General features: G+C 39.1%; 1 protein-coding gene across 5 annotated transcripts in view; it reads left to right on the top strand.

Annotated features, from left to right (window-relative positions):
* AKAP7 (A-kinase anchoring protein 7) overlaps positions 1 to 22,413 on the top strand; it is a 141,025-nt gene extending 118,612 nt beyond the window's left edge. For 2 of the 5 annotated variants that reach the window (XR_014803404.1, XR_014803421.1), the window contains 2 exons: positions 20,404 to 20,740; positions 21,285 to 22,413. Coding sequence is in view for 3 of the 5 variants with exons in the window: in XM_021087993.2 (XP_020943652.2) it covers positions 21,285 to 21,493 (209 nt within the window). In the remaining 2 variants the exon portion in view is untranslated. The remainder of the gene's footprint in view (positions 1 to 20,403; positions 20,741 to 21,284) is intronic. The other 3 variants (XM_021087993.2, XM_084956175.1, XM_084956165.1) reach the window with 2 other exon arrangements.
* Positions 22,414 to 23,145: the final 732 nt, after the last annotated feature.

Raw genomic sequence — 23,145 nt, 5'->3', positions numbered from 1 at the left:
TTACGAAAAGTTTCCAAGAGATAGAAATGATGAAGTGGCTTTAAAAATTTGAAGTGTGTGCCATTGACTCACTGGTAGCTCTGGTAGACCAGCAGCCCCACTGGAGCCATATGGACCTGGAGATGGGCAACCACCTGAAGGGGATGGGCAGCAAGGCTGGAGGGTAGGCAAGGAAGGGACTTGGGACCAACTGTTGTAAGGTGTACATGGCCTGAAGCTCCGTGGGAGTGGTCAGCCTTAGAGTTGCTCTGATCCTGAAGGAATGGTGATTTGTGCTTTCTACTCTTGAGAAGAAGAACCAGTGCACCCCCTTTCACTCTGAATGTGAGGAAGCTCAAATGCATTTCATGCCTCTCATGATCTGCCCTCCTGTGATCTTCATTTCCCTCTGTTCTCTACCTGCTACCAGACTTTGTGTTTTTTCATCATCTTAATTTTTACTTATAATGTACCTTTCACTGTATTTTTTTGCCATTAATTATTCTAAAGTCTTTTGAATATTCAACAAGGGATGGATGAAGAGTTGGAAAGAAGCACTGTGACTGAAAATATGAAATGGCTCTACTAGGAAGACAAGAGCAAAGTTGAGGCTATGAAAGGTGTGACATTGACCGTGTGTGCATAACTCATGTTCTGAAGTGAATGTGTGCCTGGGAAGCTGCATGTAGACTAAACGTGAGGTGATTATTTTTATCTGTTGTGATTTTCAAATACAGAAAATCGCTATTTTCAATGCCTCACATTTCAGTTTGGTGCATCCAGAAACCTAAAACCATCTGTATCTCACTCTTGTAACTACTATCTGTTCATCTGTCTGTTTGAAGGCCTTTTGCAGGATTAATTAGCAGTAGCTCTTCTCTTTCTCTAAGACAGAGCATCATTTAGTTGCAAAAGAACATGAATGTAAACTGTATAGAACAACGCATAAATTTCTTATTTGCATTTATTCCATTTGTTTCAAGGACCATACTGTATAAAGTGAATAAGTTGTCCATATCAGGTTTGCTTACAGAGATGTGTAGCAGGAAGCTCATAAACAAATAGCCTTGTAGCCTTGTAAATTGAAAGGGGGTTGTAGCATCCCTTTCATTTAAATCAAAACAGTAGTAAGAGGGGCGTACCCGTTGTGGTGCAGTGGAAACGAATCTGACTGGTATACAGAGGATGTGGGTTCGATCCCTGGCTTTGCTTAGTGGGTCAGCTGAGCTGTGGTGTAGATCACAGACTGGGCTCAGATCTGGTGTGGCTGTGGCTGTGGCTGTGGCCAGCAACTCTAGCTCCAATTTGACCCCTATCTGATTTGACCCCTATCCTGAGAACTTCCTTAAGTGGCAGCTACAGCCCTAAAAAAGCAAAACAAACAAACCAACCTCCAAAAAACCAAAAAACACCCCACAGTAGTAAGAATACTACTGATTTTATTGAATACTTCCTATAAGAGGAGAACCATGCTAAGTGCTTTGTATTATTATCCTATTTAATTTTCACAGCAGCCCTTCGGTATAGAACTACAGTAACCCATGATTTACAAGTAAAGAATGTGAGCCTTAGGGGGCAAAGCAAATTTCCAGGGATACAGAGCTAGTGAATGGGAAAGCTAGAATTCTAGTCCAGGTATTCTGACTCTGTAACTTAAATATTTTCTGGTTAGAAGTCTCATTGTAGAGCTAAAAATATCATAGGACGTATCCTAGGAATGTATTTCCAATTGCTAGATGCAAAGCAGTGTGGTGGTGTGAAGAGTGATTTGAGTCCCAACTTCGCCATTCTTTAGTGATGTAGACTTGAGCAAGTCTCTTGGCTTTTCTAACCTTTGCTTTTCTCATAGGTAAAACAGTGATAATAACAGTAAGCTTTTGACTTAAATGTGAAAAAAAGCCAAGCACATAATAGCCAATTAATATTAGGCAGGTTTATTGTTATTAAAAGGATCCATAAATAAAACTATTACAACTAGAGTTATATGTTATGTGTTATGGAGACATATAAACATTTGCAGAGTCTTGTGATTCCATATGCAGAAGGTCTTAGAAGAAGCTGGTGATGAAGGAACTTGGCTTTTTAGCCTCTGAGGCTCCTGGGAAGCGAGTCTAAGCAGTTCAGGGAGTGGGGGGCGGAGTTCTAGACGTCATGGGGGCAGGACCGTGATCATTTCTGATCTGTGTTAATGTCTCTTTGGTGTCCTGCTTTCCCCAGGGACATGACACATGCCTCTAGCGGGGCCAGAGAGGAGGCTCAGGGCCGTAATGATTGTCTTTTGTCCACCCCATACCACATGTGTGTATATCTACCCGATTCCTGACATTCCTTGACTGGGGCAATTCTTCCCTATTTGGAGATGAAGAGCTTGAGAAGTAAATGTCAGCTGCTGGAAGAAATGAATTTACATTTACATACCACCAGCAATTACCAAACAAGTTCAAATGCTCACTTAATTTTCACTAGTAAGAATTCACATATTCAGAGAATTTTTATGAACAATGGATATCACTAGAGAGAACTTTAAAAATCATGTGCTTTTTGGAAGCTTCTAGGAAATTGATAGTTTTAGGTCATGGAGAAAAGAAAAGTATATCCTCAATTACTTTTCTCAGTCATTCTTCCTGAGGCTATTAGTGGATGAGTTCTCCAAGCTTCATTTTAAAAGGAAATATAATGAAACCCTGTCTAATGAACACAGGTTAGCAGCGTGGGCGAGGGCTGTGGGGGCTCAAACAGAGGGGGGGGGTTGAGGTCTTTCCCCGGGGTGGAGGGACAGGGACAATGCCTCCAGCCCCTCTCCCCGCCCTATGGACTCCTGCCCCCTCAGAGCCTCTCAGAAGTGCTGTGGGGACCTCAGTGCAGGATGATTGTCCCATTTGATAGCTGGGGAATCCGTCCCAGTGCTCAGGGCTCAGTGCGTGAATGTGTGCTCAGTTTCCTTCTTTGTTTTTATTATATGTCCAGAAGAATGATCAAGGGTGACCTTCAGTTGTCAGTTTTCTCTTGATTTTATCCTAGCAATGAATGATCTCATCTTCAAGTTTTCTCTAGTATGGCGCATGCTCTGTTTGACCCACCATCATTGCTGGTGTGATGGCCAGTCAGCGTGGTTTGCAGATGGCTCAGTACTCAAAGCCAAACGCACTGACTAAATAGTCTTGTGTCCCTGGATTTTCATGGTCAGACTTTAAAAATTATGTTTTGGAAGCCACCAGAGAAAATGAATGGAGGCAGTTTAACCTATTTGCTGTGTTGGCTCGTTGAATAATTAGATGGAAAATTGTGTAGCATAAATCATACTCTACATGCTCATCCCAGAAGGGTTTGCCTTGGGATTGGGCAGCTTGCTGAGCTGAAGAGAGCTCCGTTTTGAATACTTTAAAAAAATGCAATTTCTTTCAATGTATGTATCATATTTCAAGGTGCTCTTGACCACATTGTAGTTATGCTTATATTTTGTCCCTTTCACTGAGCTTAATGACTGGTTATTTGCATCAAACCTAAAACCAAATGAAGCAAAATCACTGGTTAGTGGCTTCTCTGATATTTTCCTTTAAAATAATAGGAGTGTTCTGAGACCCAAGCTTATGTTTTTAATAAGCATTGGCAGGGTTGTGAAAATCTGATTTTCTTTAACATACACCTCATGGTTGAAATAAGTAATTCCTTGAAGACAAGCCTTAATAATTTGTGTACATCTCAGAATTGAGACGTGTAATTTGGTCATAGTAGGTGCTCTGGAAACAGGTGATGTGCAAACTCCGCAGTGCCTCCTACAGGAGCCTTCGTGGTCTCTCATGTAGTTCCCCGCCTTAACATTCTCCCTCCCTCTCACCTCATACTAGACAGAGTTCTGTGGTTTCCCAGACAAGCCAGGCTCATCTTCCTTCCCTGCCACTCCCTTTCACCTGAGAAACACTCATTTCACAAGATCCAGCTCAAGTATCACCTCCGACAGGAAACTTTCTTTTGATGGTTTCTCCTCCATAGAACTGACCGCTCTCTATGTATCCACTCTGCATTGGTCATCTTTCCTGGTGAGTATTCTTGATCCCTGATGTATTAACACAGGTTTCTACCTCCTCTGAGCTGCAGGTGTCCTGAAGGCAGGGCCTTCACTTCTATATTCATAGTGAGAGTACTTATCACACATAGGGGGTGCTAGATGCCTGTGTGGATGGAAGGATGGAAGGAACAATAGAGTCCATCAAGGGAGAAGGAAGGCAAGTGGAAGGAAGGAGGGGATTGTACTGCATTAATCAACATCTATTAGTCTAAAATTTTCAATCTGCCAGTGAAACCTTCTGAATCATTCTGTTTTCCAGTAAACTGATTGTTAAATGATCCAGTATTTCTCACATTTCCCCCAAGATGAGGGTGTACAGGGAGCTGTGGAGTGTCTGCCTGGGGGTGGGTGACCCGAAAGAACTCATCTTCCTAAATCCGAGCTATGGATTTCCATCCCTTCTGTGTGGTATTATGTGATGTATGTAGCCTTTCGTAGCTCGTTGTTCTTATTTGTAATATGGAAGGATACCCTTACGTTACCTTATAAGATTTCTTTAAGGGCCACATGAGATAACAGCTCTGAAAGCCCTTTGGAAAGTGTGAAGTGTTACCTAAAATAAATGGAAGGACGTATTCCTGTTTATGGCTGTTTGTGACCTGTTCCCATGGGGTTTTTCTCAGACCGTGAAACCTTTTGATCTGGGTGTGTCCTTATTGCTTCTAGGAGAGATAAAGCAGTATCTCAGTTCTGATTTCTTTCGCCAGTTGGACTGACGGCAACATTTATGCTGCTGATCTGCCTTGGTGAACATGGCCTTCAGAACAGGAAAGTGACATTTATTTCTGCTTGAGTCAACTCCTAACCTGGAATATCAGCCTCGAAAGAGAAGTGCATATTCTCATGAGCAGGTGTGTTGGTCAGACAAGCGAAAATTAGTTCTAGTTAGTTGTGAAACTTTTACTTAAAGTTTTATGTAAAACTCTTAAATAGAAGATAAAGAAATTCCATGAACATAATAATTTTAAGATTCAAAGCAATGCTCATTTTCTAGCCTTCTTGTTTTTCTGCCAGACAAGAGCATGATTATTTGAAAATTCATGCTTTTGGCCATGTGTAAAACTATATTTATTTCTTCTTTGTCATAAGAATAATTTTCCAGTGACAGCCATACTTCTGTAGGTATTTCTTTGCACTAGGACTTGTGTTTGGAACATCTGCTTCTTATATCACTGCTCAGATGTCACCCCTCAATCAGTTTTGCACAAAATGATATATAGTGGTCCTGAGGAAATGGTCAGAGATATTGAGAACGCCTTGTATTCCTATCTGAACAAGTACAGGAATCAAAATTCAGAGAGGAAACAACCAGGGTTTCTGTTTAATAGAGAGCAATTTATCATATGGAACAGCAGATAGGCACCTACAGATAATACGAGGCAAAACAAGCGAGCAAAACAAACCACAGTGAGCACAGTACCCCCTTGGAAATAGATTCCAACGACAGAGCGACGGTAATCACTTGTCAATCAAGTCCTGGGTACCAATTTAGTTTGCCGTCTTTGAGCAGATTGGAGCAAGCAATACATGTCTGACACACCAAGGAAGAGAATGAAAATGATTTGGGTTTATTCATGCTCAGAAGCACCCCACTCTTTCATGGAAATTATTTTCAAATTTTGATACTGAGCACAAGAGAAAAATAGGATTCGAGGGAAAGCACCTGAGAATCTGAGGCCTGTAGCTGTGAAGAGATTGCAGATATCACAGTTGAGATGTGTTTCTTAGAGCAGGGAGAGGAGCTGAGAAAGTCACCTTCATTACTATGCTAACTGCAAAGAGTGACAGGACACTAGTCATTCAGCGAGTCTCATGTCGATCCCAATAGACCCCTCGGTGGTCCCTCATCATGGGGAAGAAGTTGTTCTCATTGGTCTTTTAAAGAATTGAGGTATAATTTACCTGTAGGAAAATTCACTCTTTTTGTGTGTGCGTACAGTTCTAGGAGTTTTAATTAGCACATCGAGTCATATAACCACCACTACAGTCAAGACTGGGAATAATATCACCCTGTGTTTACTCTTGTGTCCTTCTATAACTCCTGTCCTCATTCCCAGCCCCTGGCAGCCCCGGGCTGTTTCAATACTGATGGTTTTGCCTCCCTAGAATGTCGTAAAGGTGAAATCATACGGTGGCAGCCTTTTGACTCTGGTTTTTCTCGCTTAGCATAACACACCTTAGATTTCATCTGTATTGTTGCACATTTTGGTATATTCATTCCTTTGATGGGCTGAGTACTGTTCCACCTGGGTGAATAGCTCACAGGCTTATTGATTCATGAAGGTATTTCAGTTGTTTCTAGTTTGGGACATTTATGAATAAATCTACTTATAGATGTTTCTTGTAGGTTTGTGTGTGAGCATATGCTTTCATTTCATTTGTTTTTAGTTCTAGCTAGGAATGAGAGTACAGGGTTACATGCTAAGACTATGGCCAACTTTCAGAGGGAGAACTTTTACTACAAATTTCCAAACTGTTTTACAAACTGGCTATGCCATTTTTGCATTCCCGCCAGCAACAGGAGGTCCACTTGCTTCACATCCTCACCCCCATTTGATACTGTTAATCTTTTAAATTTTAATTTTAGCGAATGAGTAGTAATATTTCATTGTGACTTTAGTTTTCATTTCCCTGATGGCTAATGATATTGAGTGTCTTTTCACATGTTTACTGGCCATCTCCACATCATTTGTGAAGCAACTCTTCAATTCTCTTTGACTGTTTTTTACTTTATTTTGTCTTACTAAGTTGTTGAAGTTATTTTTGTATTCTGGATACACTTTCTTTGTGTGTATTATGCATATATGTTTTGCAAATATTTTTTCCAGGCTGTAGTTTGTTTTTTTTTCCCCTTAACAGTATCTTAAGAAGAGTACAAGTTTTACATTAAAAAAAAAAAATCTGGCCATTCCTACTGCTGTGGAAGTTCCTGGGCCATAGATTGAACCTGTACTATAGCAGTGACCTGAGCAACAGTAGTGACAATGCCAGATCCTTAACCCACTAGACTACCAGGGAACTCCACAAGTTTTACATTTTGATGAAGTCCAATTTATCCTTTTTGGAGGATAGATTGTGAATTTGGTCTTCTATATAAGAATCTTTGCCTAATCCAAGGTCACTGAGAAGTTCTAGATTTTCTTCTAGACACTTTAGAATTTTAGCTCTTATAACAGGTCCATGATCCATTTTGAGTTCATTTTTGTATATGATATGAAATAAGGGTCATGGTTCTTTTTCACATATACCATTTTTCCAAGCACCTTTTCTTAAAAAGAGTGTTCTTTTATTGAATTGTCTTGGTACCTTTGTTGAATATCGGTTGGCCATGTTTGTAAGTCTACTTCTGGATTTTGTTTTGTTTCATTGATCTGTGTGTGTGTCTTTATACCAATACCACATTGTCTTTATTTTTGTAGCTTCATAAGGCCTTAAAATTAAGTAGTACAAGCTTTCCAACTTTGTTCTTAAAAAAAAAAAAATCATTTCACCTGTTCTAGTTCCTTTACATTTTCGTATACATTTTAGAACTTGCAATTTCTGTGAGAATGCCTGGTGGGATTTTGAATGCAAAACTCTGTAGATTTGCATCTATAGAGCAATTGGTGAAGAACTGACATCTAAACAATATTGAGCTTCGATCAATGAGTGTAGTTTATCTCTCTGTTTATTTAGGTCTTATTTTCATTTTGCAGTTGTTAGTGTTTAGATGTTGCATACATTTTGTTCAGTTGTCCCTAATTGTTTCACACATTATGCTATTAAAAATATTTTTTAAATTTAAAAAAAGTTTTCCCCAATACAATTTTTTTTTCTGCTGTACAGCAAGGTGACCCAGTCACACATAACATATACATTCTTTTTTCTCACATTATCATGCTCCATCATAAGTGACTAGATATAGTTCCCAGTGCTACACAGCAGGATCTCATTGCTAATCCATTCCAAAGACAATAGTTTGCATCTATTAACCCCAAATTCCCAGTCCATCCCACTCCCTTCCCCTCCCCCTTGTCAATCACAAGTCTATTCTCCAAGTCCATGATTTTCTTTTCTGTGCAAAAGTTCATTTGTGCCGTATATTAGATTCCAGATATAAGTGATGTCATATTATAAATTCATTTTTCAGTTGTTTATGGATCATGTAGAACTACAGTTAACTTTAGAAATATCTTTTAAATGTATATCTTTCTGTTATTGATTTCTTATTTGACTCCATTGTGGTTTGAGCACAGGCACTGGGTAGATTCAGTAATTTAAAATGTATTGATACTTGTTTTGTGGCTCAGAATATGATCTTCTCTTGTGAAGGGTTTCTGTACACCAAAAAGACTGCATGTTTTGCTGTCGTTGGGTGAAATGCTCTATAATGATCAGTTTGGTGGATTTGTCTACTACTGTTCAAGTCTTCTGTGTTCTTTCTGAACTTTTTTCTCCTCATTCTGTCAATCACAAGAGTGTTTTTGAAATTTCAAACTGTAATTGTGGATTATCTGTTAGACTTTCCGTTCTGTTGGTTTTGCTTTAGGTACTCTATTGCTCTTAGGTGCATGCACATTTAGGGTTTTTATATCCTTTGGATGAATCAACTCTTTCGTAATTCTAAAACGTCCCTCTTTATGGCAGCTAATATTCTTTTTTACCTGAAATCTGCTTTGTCTGGTATTGATTCTCTAGCTTTCTTTTGATTCGTTTTAGCGTGATCATCCTTTTCCATCCTTTGACCTTTAACCGTTCTCTGTTTTCATACTTGAAGTAGGTTTTTTACTTGAAGTGGTAGGCATTCTGGTTGACTCATGTGTCTTATCCAAATTAACCATCTGACTTTTTATTGGCGTCTTAAGACCATCTTCCTTTTCACATGGTTATCAGTATGGGTGAGTTTAAATCATACCCCTGGCTAGTTGGTTTCTACTTGTCTCATCTACTCTGTGTTCCTTTTTCTTCTCTTTTACTGCCTTATTTTGTATTAAGCAGTTTTAGGATTTCATTGTAGGTTCATTACTAGTTTGTTAGCTATGGCTCTTCTTTGTTTTTACTTTAGTGGTTGCTCTCGGGTTTTAAAATATACATCCTAAGATGGTATGCCTTCACATAATAATATGCCACTTCGTATTTAGTGCAAGACCCTCATGACAGTTCTTTCCATGTTCCGTCTCAGTCTCTGCCTTAGTTGTGTACATTTTTTCTTCGTATTTTATAAATTCCATTAAAAGCAGTTATTTGTCTTTTAAGAAGATTTACAAAGAGAGAAAGTATTTTATTTTTATCTATATATGTATAGTTTTTAGTTCTCTCCTCGCCTTTGAATAGATCCAAATTTCCATCTGGTCTCATTTTCCTGCCACTTAAGTTTTTTCTTGAACATTTCTTCTAAGTGCTGGTTGGCTGATGATGGATTAATTCAGCGTTTATATGTCTGAAAAAAAATCTCTCTTTCAGCCTCATTTTTAAAAGATAATATGTCTGGATAGAGAATTCTGTGCTGCCTTTTCTTTTTCTTTTAGTAAAAATGCTGTGCTGTTGTCTTTCGGCTCACATTGTTTGTGATGCACAAGTCTGCTATCCTTCCTGTCTTTGTTCCTCTATATAATGCACCCTTTTTCCTTTGGCTGCTCTAATGATTTTCGTTTAATATTGGTTTTCAGCAATTTGATCATGATATTCCATCTTCACATTCCTTATACTTGATATTTTCTGAGATTCTTGATTTTAGGTTATGGTTTTTTATAGGATTTCAAACATTCGGGCCATTATTTCTTCATATGTGTATTTTTTTGCACTCTCCTTCCACTTTCCTTGAAAACCTCTCCTGATCAGATTGGTGCAGTGGCCAGCCTTGCTATTCCCTCACTCTCTCTGTAACGTTTCCTTTTCTTTCCTGTTGCATCTGCCACAGTTCAGGTCCTCATTGTTTCTTTTTTTGTCTATTGCAACAATTTGTCTCTATTTTTGCCCCTCTCCACTCCTTCCATATTATATTCCACATGGCTATCACAGTGAGGTTTCTAAAATATGCTGTGCTTAAAATCCTGCAGTAGCTCCCCATCGCCTATAGGATGCGCTTGACTCCATAGCATGGTCCATATGGCCCTTCACCCCTACCTGCTCTGTAGCCCTTCTCCCTGTGCCACCCCCACCCTAGCCATGGCACCCTGAACTCTTCATGCCAGTACGGTGAAGGTACCTCCAATTCTGCACGTACATCGTGCATTTCCATTCTTCTGTGCACATGCTCATGCCTTTCTTAAATCTGGAAAACCTTCCTGCTTCCCCTTTCCCTGCGCCTGCAAACACCTGTTCACGGAGCTGACGTATCTCCCCTATGAAACGTAACCTTGTTATCCTTCCTGACGCCACTGGACCTTGAACATGTTCTGTTACAGCACTTCACCTGTTGTTTTGCAATCACTGTTTATTGGTCATCCTCCTAGACCGACTTCTGTGTGATCAGAGACTGTGTCATTTTTACATACTTAGTAATGGCACATAGTAAGTACTTTTATTAAAGTCAATTATTGAGTGCATGAGTGATTGGTATTTAGTAGGTATTGAACCATTCTTAAAATAATGTGAACTCAGATTTAATCATAGCACATGTATGAAATGCACAAATAAAATATTTGAGAGCCTACTCTATTCCAGCACGATGTTAGACTTTTTCCATCCCTTCTCTCTTATGTTTACAGCAGCACTACAGGGTCCATTAGCCTCATGAGTGGCCCATTTGAAACTGTATACCTCAGTCTGGGACTCAAACCCACAGACTGAAACTCATACCCAGACAGAGGCCAAATTGGGACTTGAAACCACTGTTTTGTTTTTTTTTTTTTTTTTCATTAAAATCACACACCTGGTCTCAGGACTTACTGGAGTTCAGGCTGGTTGTGTCTTAGCACAGAAGAAGTTTGGTGAGAGGCAGAGTGACAGGTCAAAAGTAGATTTATTGAGAGATGGACAAAGTCTGGGCCATCTCAGAAGGTGAGAGAGTGGCCCTGGGAGAAAGGCATTCCATAGACAGAGTGCGGGCCATCTCAGAAGGCGAGAGGTGAGAGCCTAGAGGCCCTGCAGTACGGGGTGGTGAGTTTTCATGGGCTGCGCAATTTCACAGGCTAATGAGGGGAGGGTTATTCCAGCTATTTCTGGGAAGGGGCAGATTTCCAGGAATTGGGCCATTGCCACTTTTTGGCCTCAGAACGGTTGTGGCACCTGTGGGCGTGTCACTTAGCATGCTAATCTGTTACAGTGAGCTATGACAAGCTTCAAGGTCCATTGGAAGTCAGATCATCCACTATCTTGGACCTCGTTAGTTTTCACCAGTTTTTGTCACATCCTCAAGGGCTGTGTCGTTCTTTTAAGGGTTGTGCTCTACTCCCTTCCCTCCTGTTTCACACTGATGGGAAATTTCAGTTTGGAGAGATAGCGGACAAGGCTGTGCAGATAGAAAATGGCAGAATTGGATTTCAACCTCATATGTTTATCATATTTTCCCCTCCTTGCACATGCATTAGGAGGTCTGTCAACATCACCACCGATAGTACCATCATGCTATCAGGGTTTCCAATAGGAAATGACCGCATTACAGCAGAAATTCTGCGGAGAACAATGTGGATCAAAGTGTGGACTCAGAAAACTGAGGTTACAAACTGAAAAAGAGAAGTCTGTCTAAAGGGCTACAATGTATTTCTGGAAAGAGTTCTTTGGTAGCCTGTTTGGCCTATAAACAGCCAGGGTCTGTGTCTTGTCCCATCTCCGATATGACCATATGATGAGCAGTCTTGAGGGTACAAGTCAGAGAGATCATCCTAAGCCATTTGATTTGGAGGTTCCTGCAATGATGTGTGAAGGGATTGGCTTCAGGCAGTGACTCGGGAACAGTGGAGGGAAGGGCACGTGCCTGATCTGGAGGTACCAGCTGTGTTAATAAAAGACTCAGGGGGCTCAGAACCCCTAGTCATCCTGACAGCTGTGGCTGGGGCTGCCTGGGTTGTGCCCCGCCCACTCAGGCTACTGGTCACCCCGTTGGACCTTATCTCCTCTTTGTTTTCCCAGGAGGCTATTATTGATATTTGGTCTGATTGCAATCCACCCCCACCCCTCCAGTTTAAAAACAATGAGGGTAGGGTGTTGGAGTGTAGTGTTTCCCAGAAGCCCTGAAGGTCGTTCTTTTGTACATAAAGCATCATCATTTAAAAAACTCATTTGTGCTTCTGAACCCTGAATAAAACTTACAAAGGCATGGTTCTTTCCTCTTTGGAATTTTTATTATAGAAAACATTTCTGTTTTAATTCTAAAACTTTCTGGTGTGTGGAGGGGGGGGAAGAGGCTTTTTTTGTCTTTTTTTTTTTTCCTTTTCTAGGGCCACTCCCGCGGCATATGGAGGTTCCCAGGCTAGGGGTCAAATCGGAGCTGTAGCCACTGGCCTACGCCAGAGCCACAGCAACGCAGGATCCGAGCCACGTCTGCAACCTACACCACAGCTCATGGCAACGCCGGATCCTTAACCCACTGAGCAAGCCAGGGATCAGAACTGCAACCTCATGGTTCCTAGTTGGATTTGTTAACCACTGTGCCATGACGGGAACTCCGGGGAAGAGTTTTGGTATTTGACAAAAGGAGAGGAGCTTGCTTTACGGCCACTCTATTTCCCAGGGTGTTGGCAGACAAGGGTCCAAGGACAGTGTCAGTTTAAATGTGCACACGGAGGAGTTCCCATTGTGGCTCAGTGATGATGAACCTGACTAATATGTATGAGGACATGGGTTAGAGTTGCCGTGAGCTCTGGTGTAAGTCGAAGAGGTGGCTTGGATCCTGTGTTGCTGTGGTTCTGGCGTAGGCCGGCAGCTGTAGCTCCGATTGGACCCCTAGCCTGGGAACCTCCACATGCTGCGGGTGTGGCCCTAATTAAAAAAAAAAAAAAGATAAATGTGCGAATGGGGGCAAATCTTGATTTGCCCCTCATCTCAGACAAGTTGCAGGGGTGTTCAAGGAAGCTGAACGTGCCACCCAACTTTCTGAATACCCTATAGATAGATCTGTATTTAGTGTTTCTTTTAATATAGGCAAGTGGAAGAAAAGGTCAGCTCAGTCAAAGAGAATGCTGCTTCTAAGGAGGACACATGAAGCTGCAGGAACGAGAAGGGCAAGATGCACACGTTATGGGAACGTGCTTGGGAGGCCTTTGTTCAGATACCAAATTAAAGTTTTTGGTAGTTGGGATGTCTCAAGTGAGAATTTTTTTTTAGTTAAGACTTTATTATTTTTAGAGCAGTTTTAGGTTCACAGCAAAATGGAGAGGAAGGTACAGAGGTTTCCAGTGTCCTCTCTGCCCCTACCTGTAACATCCCCCATTCTCCACGTCCCCCACCAGGGCAGTGCATTTGTTCACAATTGCTGAACCTACATGGACACATTGTAATCACCCAGAGCCCATAGTTTAATGACCGTTTACACTTGGTCTTGTGCATTCTGTGGGTTTGGACAATGATAATGACATGTATTGACCATTATGATATCATACAGAGTATTTTCACTGCCCTGAAAGTACGCCGTGATCTGCTTATTTATCCCTTTCCTCCCTCCCCAAACCCCTAGCAACCAGTGATGTTTTTTTTTTTTTTTTTTTTTTTTTTTTTTTTTTTTTTTTTTACCATCTGCATGGTTTTACCTTTTCCTGAATGTTATGTGGTTGGAATCATATAGTAGGTAGGCTTTTCAGATTGGCTTCTTTCACTTAGTAATTATGTGTTTAAAGTTGTCCCATGTCTTTCCATGTCTTGATAACACGTTTCATTTTAGCTCTGAATAGTATTCTGTTATCTAGATGTACTACAGTTGATCTGTTCCCCTAATGAAGGATGTTTTGATTGTTCCCAAGCTTTGACAGTTATGGATAAAGGTGCCACAACGTCCCTGTGCAGGTTTCTGTGCGGATACAAGTTTTCAGCTCTTTTGAGTAAATATGAAGGAGTATGATTGCGGGGTCATATGGTAAGAGTAGGTTTAGTTTTGTAAGACAGCCACACTACCTTCCAAAATGGCTGGGCTGCTTTGCCTTCCTATCAGCAATGATTGAGAGTCCCTGTTGCTCCAAATGCTCACCAGGGTTTGGTACTGTCAGTGCCCCAGTTTTTGCCTTTCTCATAGTTGTGCAGTGGTATATCCTTGTTACTTTAATTTTCATTTCCCTGATTACATATGATGTGGAGCCTTTATTCATATGCTTATTTGCCATCTGCATATCTTCCTTGATGAGGTGTCTGCTAAGGTGCTCAGTCCATTTTAAAAACTTGACGTATAATTGATACACAGTATTATATTAGTTTCAGTTGTACAACATAATTATTTGATATTTGTATATATTGTGAAATGATCACCACAATTAGTTAACATCTATTACCACATATAATTACAGAATTCTTTTTCTCGTGATGAGAACTTTTATGATTTATGCTCTTAGCAACTTTTAAATATGCAGTATAGCATTGTTAACTATAATTACCATGCTGTACATTACATACCCATGACTTTTTTGACTCCCTTAACAGCCATCTCATCTACCCCCAATCCCTCATCTCTGGCAACTGCCAATCTGTTCTTTATATCTCCAAGTTTGAGTTGTTGTTGTTGTTCTTTTTTTAGATTCCACATATAAGTAAGATCATATAGTATTTGTCTTTCTCTGTCTGACTTATTTCACTTAGCATAATGCCCTCTAGGTCCATCTGCATTGTTGCAAATGGCAAAAATCTCATTGTTTTTATGACTGCATAATATTCCATTGTATGTATGTACCACAGTTTTTCTCTTTATTCATCCATTAATGGGCAGTTGGGTTGTTTCCTTATCTTAGCTCTTGTAAATATTGCTGTGTTGAAAATGGGGGTGCATATAACCTCTTCGAGTTAGTGCTTTTATTTTCTTTAGAAAATACCCAGAAATGGAATTGTTGGATCACGTGGTAGTTCAATTTTTAGTTTTGCAGAACCTTGTACTGTTTTCCATAGTGCCTGCTCAATTCACATTCCCACCGACAAGGATTCCCTTCCCTTTTATCCACATTTTCTCCAACACATCTCTTGGGTTTGTTTTTTTGGAGTTTTGGTTTTTTTTTTTGTTTGTTTTGTTTGTTTCATTTTGTTTTTTTTCTGGATAATAGTCGTTCTAACAGATGTGAGGTGAGTTCTCACTGTAGTGTTGATTTGTATTTCCCTGATGACTTGTGATGTTGAGCATGTATTCATGTACCTGTTAGGCCCATTTTTGATCAGACTGTTTGTCTTCCTACTCTTGAGCTTTTAGAGTTCTTTGTAGATTTTGGATAATAGTCCTTTATCAGATGTGTGTTTTGCAAATGTTTTCTCCCAGACTATGGCTTGTCTTCATATTCTCTTGACATTGTTTTTCACAAAGCAGAAAGTTTTAATTTTAGTGAAGTCCAACTTATCAATTATTTCTTAATGGATCATGCCTTTGGTCTTTGGTGTTGTGTCTACAAAAGTCACTGCAATACCCAAGGTCATCTAGAATTTCTCTTGTGTTATCTTCTAGGAGTCTTATAATTTTGCACTTTACATTCAGGTCTATGATCCATTTTGAGTTAAATTTTGTGAAGGGTGTCAGAGCTGTGTCTAGATTTATTTTTTTGTATGTGGATGTCCAGTTGTTCCAGCACCATTTGTTGAAGGGACTGTCTTTGCTCCATTGTATTACTTTTGTTCCTTTTTCAAAGAGCACGTTGCTTATACTTGTATGGGTCTATTTCTGGGCTCTTTGTTCTGTTCCACTGATATATTTGTCTATTCTTTTGCCAGTACCACTCTTGATTATTGTAGCTGTATGGTTAGTCTTGAAATGGGGTAGCCTCAATCCTCTGACTTTGTTATTCTCCAGCAATATTGTATTGGTTCTAATGTTTATTTTTGCTTTTCCATGTAAGCTTTTAATCAGTTTGTTGGTATCCACAAAATAATTTGCTGGGATTTTGATTGGGACAAATGAGAACTTTTAATGTGGTTGTACTCTCTCTCTTAGCTCTTACATGGCATTGTAGTGAAGCTTTTTTTTTTGGTTCTCCCTTAAAAAACATTAGAATGATTTATTCTTGTCAGGACAAATAGGTTCCTAGATATTGGCAGTGGGTGGAGGGTGGTGGTGGTTTCTGGAGCCCTTGACATGGTATCAATGAAGCAATTACTGGGTCAGCTCACACATTAATGTTGACCTTAACATATCCTAGTAGGTAGCAGATATTTTGACTACCACGAAGGAGGTCACTTATTTTCTTTTTTATAATTACAACAATAAATTTAATCTATGCACTGGCTTGGTATCAGAGATCTCAGGTAATATAGACACAAGCTGAATCTTGAGTACCTACTGTTGATTAATGATGTTGCAACTCTGTTACAGAGAGTAGACTTGCTTACTTCAAGTTTGTTGAAAGTTTCTTAAGTCTGTTCTTTTAGGGATAGTACTGTGTTTGGTCGACTTGAGAGAATTTCTCATTACCTCTCTTTGGTTTTTTAGTATTCTCCTAAGAAATTGATAAAAGATATTCTGGGAGGATTTACTGAAAAAAAAAAAGAAAAATAAACCAGTGTCAAAGACAAAGGTTAATATGTCATTCTAAAAAGGTATTATAATATTAAATAACCTAGGGAGACCAAGAAAGAATTTTTTTTTTTATAGAAAGAAAGATTTATTTTAAGGAATTGGCTCACATGATTAATTTGCCATTCTAAAGACAATTCAGTAGAATTCAGTATATTCACAAGGAGCAACCATCACCACTATATAATTCCAATATATTTTCCTCACCCCATGCCCATTATCAGTCGCTCTTTATTCCTTCAAGAAAGAACATTTTTGTCGAGAGGTTGCTGCATACATTGGGAATATCTTTTATGTGTGCTTTTGTTAGAATACCAAGATAATAGATCATCTACCTTGTAGTGACACATCGAATCGCCATTGTTAAGTAGGCCTCAGGTAAAATGAATGCAGTCATTTATCTTAGAGGTCACTGTGGGAGACAGATCCCTTTATTCAAGAAGTGGGCAGAAGATAAATACAGCGTAGCTTTAATTTTAAGATGCCTCTTTAGGTTGAAGAACCTTAGTAGTTTTCCGTAGTAACCACAATGATTTACATTCCTACCCATAGTGCACAAGGGTTCCCTTTTCTCCACATCCTCACAGGCCTTTGTTGTTTCTTCTTCTTTTTTTTTTTTTTTTCCCCTTAATAGCCATTCTAACAGGTGAAGTGATATCTCGTGGTTTGATTTGCATTTTCCTGATGATTAGTGATTTGAACCCCTTTTCATGTACTTGTTGGCCATTTGCATATTTTCTTTGGAAAATGTTTATTCAATCTCATTTTTTAAAGATTGTGGTTTTTCTATTGAGTTGTATGAGTTCTTTTTATAATTTGAATGTGAACCCTTTATTAGATATATGACTTGCATATATTTTCTCCTATTCTGTAGTTGCCTTTTCATTTTCTTGATCACTTCTTTTGCTGTGCAGAAGCTTTTTAGTTTGATGTAGTCCCACTTGTTGATTTTTGCTTCTGTTGCTTATTCTTTTAGTGTCATAATCAAAAAACGTTGCCAAGACCAATGTCGAGGATCTTTTTTTCCCCGTATTTTCTTCTAGGAGTGTTATAGGTTCAGGCCTTAAGTTTAAGCCCTTATTTCATTTCAAGTTAATGTTTGTGAGTAGTGTTAAGATAGGGGTCAAATTTCATTCTTTTGCATGTGGATATCCAGTTTTCCCAGCACTGCTTATTGAAGAGACTGCCTTTCTCCCCATTATGTATGCTTGGCTCTATTGCCAAATATCATGTGTGAATTTATTTCTGGGTGCTCGATTCTGCTCCACTGGTCCATATGTCTGTTTTTATGCCAACACCATACTGTCTTGAAATCAGGAAGTGTGATTCTTCCAGCTTTGTTCTTTCCCATGATTGCCTTGGTTACTTGGGATCTTTTGTGGTTCCATATGAATTTTATAATTATTTTTTCTATTTCTGTGAATAAGCACCATTGTAATTTTGATAGAGATGGCACTGAATCTATAGATGGCTTTGGGTAGTAAGGACATTTTAATGATAGCAGCTCTTCCAATCGAAGAACATGGGGGTATTTTTCCATTTATTTGTGTCTTCAGTTTCTTTCATCAATGTCTTATAGTTTTCAGTGTATAGATATTTCACTTCCTTGGTTAAATTTATTCCTAAGTATTTCATTGTTTCTGATGCTATTTTAAATGGAATTATTTATTTTTTAAATTTCTTTTTCAGATAGTCCATCGTTACTGTATAGAAATGCAACTGACTTTTGTATGTTGATTTTGTATCTTGAAGCTTTACTGAACTCATTTATTAGGTCTAACTTGTTTTTTGGTAGAATCTTTAGGATTTTCTATACACAAGATCATGTTATGAGCAGAGACCATTTTACTTCTTCCTTTCTGGTTTAGACGCCTTTTTTCTTTTTCTTGCCTGATTGCTCTTGCTGGGTCTTCCATTACTCTGTGGGATAAGAATGGCAAGGGTGGGCATCTTTGCCTTGTTTCTGATTTTAGAGGGAAAGCTTTCAACCTCTTACTATTGAGTGTGTTAGCATATGACCTGTCATATGCGGCATTTATTATGTTGAGATATGTTCCTTTCATACCCAGTTTGTTGAGTTTTTATCATGAAAGAGTTTTGAGTTTTGTCAGTTTTTTTCTGCATCTGTTGAGATGATCATATGACTTCTATCCTTCATTTTGTTATTTTGTTTATTTCTGCTCTGAGTTTTATGTCCTTAGTTCTGCTTAGTTTTAAACTTAGTTTGTTCTTATTTTCCTAGTTCCTTGAGGTGTTAAGTTATGTTGTTTACTTGAGATCATTCTTTTGCTTAATGTAGGCATTTATTGCTATAAACTTTTCTTTTAGCAGTGCTTTTGTTGGATAAGTTTTGGTGTGTTGTGTTCCCATTTTCATTTGTTTCAAGATAGATTTTAAAAATTTCCCTTTTGATTTTATCTTTGACTCATTCGTTGTTTTGAATGTTTGTTAAATGTCTATTTATTTGTAAATTTTCTAGTTTTCCTCTTGTTCTTGATGTCTCGTTTCATACCGTTGTGGTCAGAAAAAATACTTGGTTTGATTTCACTTTTTGAAAATGTGCTGAGACTTGTTTTCTGATCTAACACATAATTTATCCTGGAGAACGGTCCATATGTGCTTGAGAAGAATGTATATTCTGGTGCTATTGGATAGAATGTTCTTTGTATGTCTCTTAGGTCCATTTGGCCTCAGGTATAGTTCAAGTCTAATGTTTTCTTATTGATGTTCTGTCTGGATGACCTATCCATTGTTGAAAGTAGAGTATTAAAGTCCTCTGCTCTTATTGTATTTCTGTCTATCACTCCTTTGAGGTCTGTTAGCATTTACTTAATGTATGTAGATGCTCAGATGTCTTTGCTTTTAATCATCTGCCTTCCTGGGTCCACAGCTCAGTGGAAGGAGATGAAGGACTGAATGGACATGAGAGGTGAGCCCCCTAGTTTTTTCCCTCAGTTCAGGGAGACAAGAAAGAGAGTGAGTGGGGAATATGCAGCATTTGAACAGATGAGAACCAGCCCTTTTGCAGAAAAATGAAGGGATAATTACACCTCAGTCGTCACTAGCAGGGACGCAAAATGGCCATAAGATATTAACGTCTAGTAATTTACTACCATAATCCCAGCTCTTCCTTGAAGAGTTCCTGTTTCTTAAATTGCAGTGATAGCACTGAGATTAAAAAGATTAGTTTAAAAGCTGATTTTTAGCTGGTTCCTAGCAGGAGTAACTGCCTTCGTCTTAATGAGAGTGCTGAGAGTTTGTTAACAACCATCCAGGCCAAGTATTAGAAAATTACTGGATCCCAAGAGGTTAGTTGATTGGAAAATCCCGATTACCTGACTTGTGGGAATGATGAAGCAGACACAGATCTAGTTGGTGATTTCCCATGTCTGAGGATCCAGGTGGTAGGCCCATGGACTTCAGTAGTAGCTGTCAATCGCGGATGAGAGACAAACAAAAATCCCCTGTAGAAATGGGGACCTTCCTGCATTGCTAGGTAAAGTGTTTTTAGATGGGAGCTAATGAACTGCTTTTCAACCTGAAGCCTTCAGGTACAGTCAGCTGCTTGCTTCTGCAAATACCAAATGAAAAGCCAAGCCCAGTATCCTTGGATTTATAGGTCCAGTTTACCAGACTGAAGGACGCTTGCTTTCTTTAACTAACTGAACTAGCCAGCCCCTGCACGCCGAGTTTCTATGGCAATATGATCTCAGTGACCTCTCTTCTCTATTGTGGAATGTAGGTGATAAGAATGGAGGTGAGCCCGATGATGCTGAATTGGTAAGGCTCAGTAAGAGGCTGGTGGAGAATGCGGTGCTCAAGGCCGTCCAGCAGTATCTGGAAGAAACACAGAACAAAAACAAGCCAGGGGATGGGAGCTCTGTGAAAACTGAAGAGGCTGATAGGAATGGCACTGACAGTGACAACAACAGGAAATGAGACCCGAATGCAGGCAGGCCCCCACTGCTCCGTGAGAAGCAACCCTGCTCCCCTCTGCCGAGTCAATGGACTGATTTGCATCGTGCTGTTTAAGTATCCGTTGTCCAGTCTGTGGAGATTGCCTAATATTTTCATGATCGGTGTGTTTGCATTTCTGAAACACAGCAGACGAGAAATGCAGTGCTGCCTATCAGAGGAAATTAATTGATGAAGGAAGAATGGCCCAGGTGTCACTTGCCCTCTGCTGTGGTCAAGGGAGAGGGGACTTTGGGTTCTGCCCTGTGAACTCAAAGTAAAGGCCATGGAAGGGGCCTTGCCATAAATGGAATACTGCCACTTATATTGCTGAGCAGGGCATTTGACTACCTTATCTCGGCCAAAAGGCACAAAGCTAACAAGTGCTACATTTCAAACGATCACTGTTGAAATTACTCTCCATCTAGTTAGCTATATTGTTTCATGTTTGTCCTGTGTGTGCTGTCACTATGCAGTGATCTTTATTTACAGTAAATTTGTTTCATGTAAATGATATATTTTTGGTGAAATGCAACCTTTTCTATAAAATGTGGGCAGCATTTTAAAGGTTTCTTTTTAACCCTCTTTTGATAAGTCACTGTGCCACGTTTAGTGTTTTTCATTGGTATTCATATGTAAAATGTATTATATAATTTTTTTTCTCCATAGGCAAGAAACCTGTGGGAATCCGGGACTTAATTAATGAAGCTTTGCGTCGAGAAAGGATGGGTCTGAAGTCCAAAGTGAAACAGATAAAGGAACTTATGTTAAGGCCTGAGACTCAGGCCAGAATTAGGAGGGAGCTTTTTGAAGGAAGATCCATTAACCACAGTTATCAAGGAAAAGAGGTTGATTATTTCAGCACAATTTTGACATAAGCTCTACATTGCTCTCATGGTACCAGAGTTTATGAAATCTTTTCAGTTCATTAAATGGCTCTTTGGTAAATACCAAAGAAGATAGTGTCTGCACAATAGCAGACCAACATTTGGTAAGGAATTAATCATTTCTTGCCAAAGAAAACTGATTCTTCCCTGTTATTTTTAAGTCAGATGTGTTTTAGAATGTTTATCTCTAATATCAAAATTCATTTTATAGAAAAGACTTCTTAACTAGCTGTTGTGAGATGGTCTTTGGGTCCTCACAGATAAAATGTACAGACTGTGAAAAATCATTTACAGACAAAAAAAAAAAATACAGCATTTTAAGGTCACTGACATGATTTTTGTTAAATCAAAAGAAGCATTGTTCTCATGTATCTATATCTCGTGTGACTTTTAATGAGACTTTGAATGTTTATTGATCACTGGTACTTGAATGAACATTTATAAATGTAAATGTAATTATTGTAATCACTGGTTACGAATGTTTTATAACGTCCATATGTATTACTTTTCAATGATCAAAATGTAGTTTGCTTTTTCATTTCTTAATGAATGTTCGGGATTTTTATTTTCTACTTTTATGAAGATAAGCCCCAGGTCTTACTGTATCCCTTATAATCTGAATTTGTTTGCACTGGTTCATTTTTAAAGACAATTCTTAAAAATTTTCCCTCCCCTATGATCATCACTGGTAACAGCTTTTTCTATAGTCATTGTAAAATCGCTGCTACTAAGAGATCATGATGCAGGGGGAAATTATTGGAGATCAAATATGTAGTCATTTCAAATATAAAATCCAGTTTACTCATGGATTTTAGCTATTTTTTCACTGGGTAAATTATAATTATATTACATTTATTTATAAGTGAGTTTATGCATTTTCATGCCTCTTAATAAATGCATTGTTTTCCCTTGTTGCCTTTCTTCATTTTTTCCCCTCACTCTTAGAAGCTGTTGGAACTGTGTGATTGTAAAAGTCAGAAACAGGACCTCTGATAGTTTCAGTGTTTCTTAACATTTGTGTTCTCGTCCTTCATGCTAATATTGCACAGTTGTCAGAGCACCTTTAACCTGAGACTTTTAAATCACTTCGAATCAGTTAGCTTCACCGAGACTTAACAGGAATTTAAAGGCAAAGAAAATCTGAATAGCGTCTTATAAGCTGCCAACATTGGGTCACTAAAGGGACATCCATAGCGGAGAAGAAGAGAGCGGGTCCATCTGGCTGCAAAGACCTGGGAGCTGCTTAGCTGCTTGCCGTGATTCCTTCCCGGGGGAGGGCTTTTCTGTTTGTAAGTCAACCCTTGAGTGGGAGGCAGAGATATCTGGGGGCTTGCCTTGTTTAAGTGAGGAAACAGTCATAAGGAGATCAAGTGCCTTATCCAAGGTCACACGGCTGTTAGGGAACTGGACGTGAATTCCAGCCCATGGCTCCATCTCAACATCCCAGGGCTATTTCCGCATCCCATAACCTAAGTTAACAATATTTCAGGAGAAACAGCACTTCTTAGCATGTATCTATAAATAATCTTTATCCTTAAGGAGCTCCTCCAGTCCTTCCCAACAATTTGAATGGCTAATAAGAATGTCTCCTTTTCATAGTCTTGCATTACATGACTTCCTGTGCCGTTAATTAAGAATCATAC

Source organism: Sus scrofa, chromosome 1 (assembly GCF_054392235.1).
Source record: "Sus scrofa isolate SSC_HxYL_T2T_F1_AM1 chromosome 1, Sscrofa_HxYL_maternal_Yorkshire_Landrace_v2.0, whole genome shotgun sequence".
Lineage (NCBI taxonomy): Eukaryota > Metazoa > Chordata > Mammalia > Artiodactyla > Suidae > Sus > Sus scrofa.
Note: the sequence above shows the minus strand (reverse complement) of the source record. Positions and strands in the feature narration are given on the sequence as shown.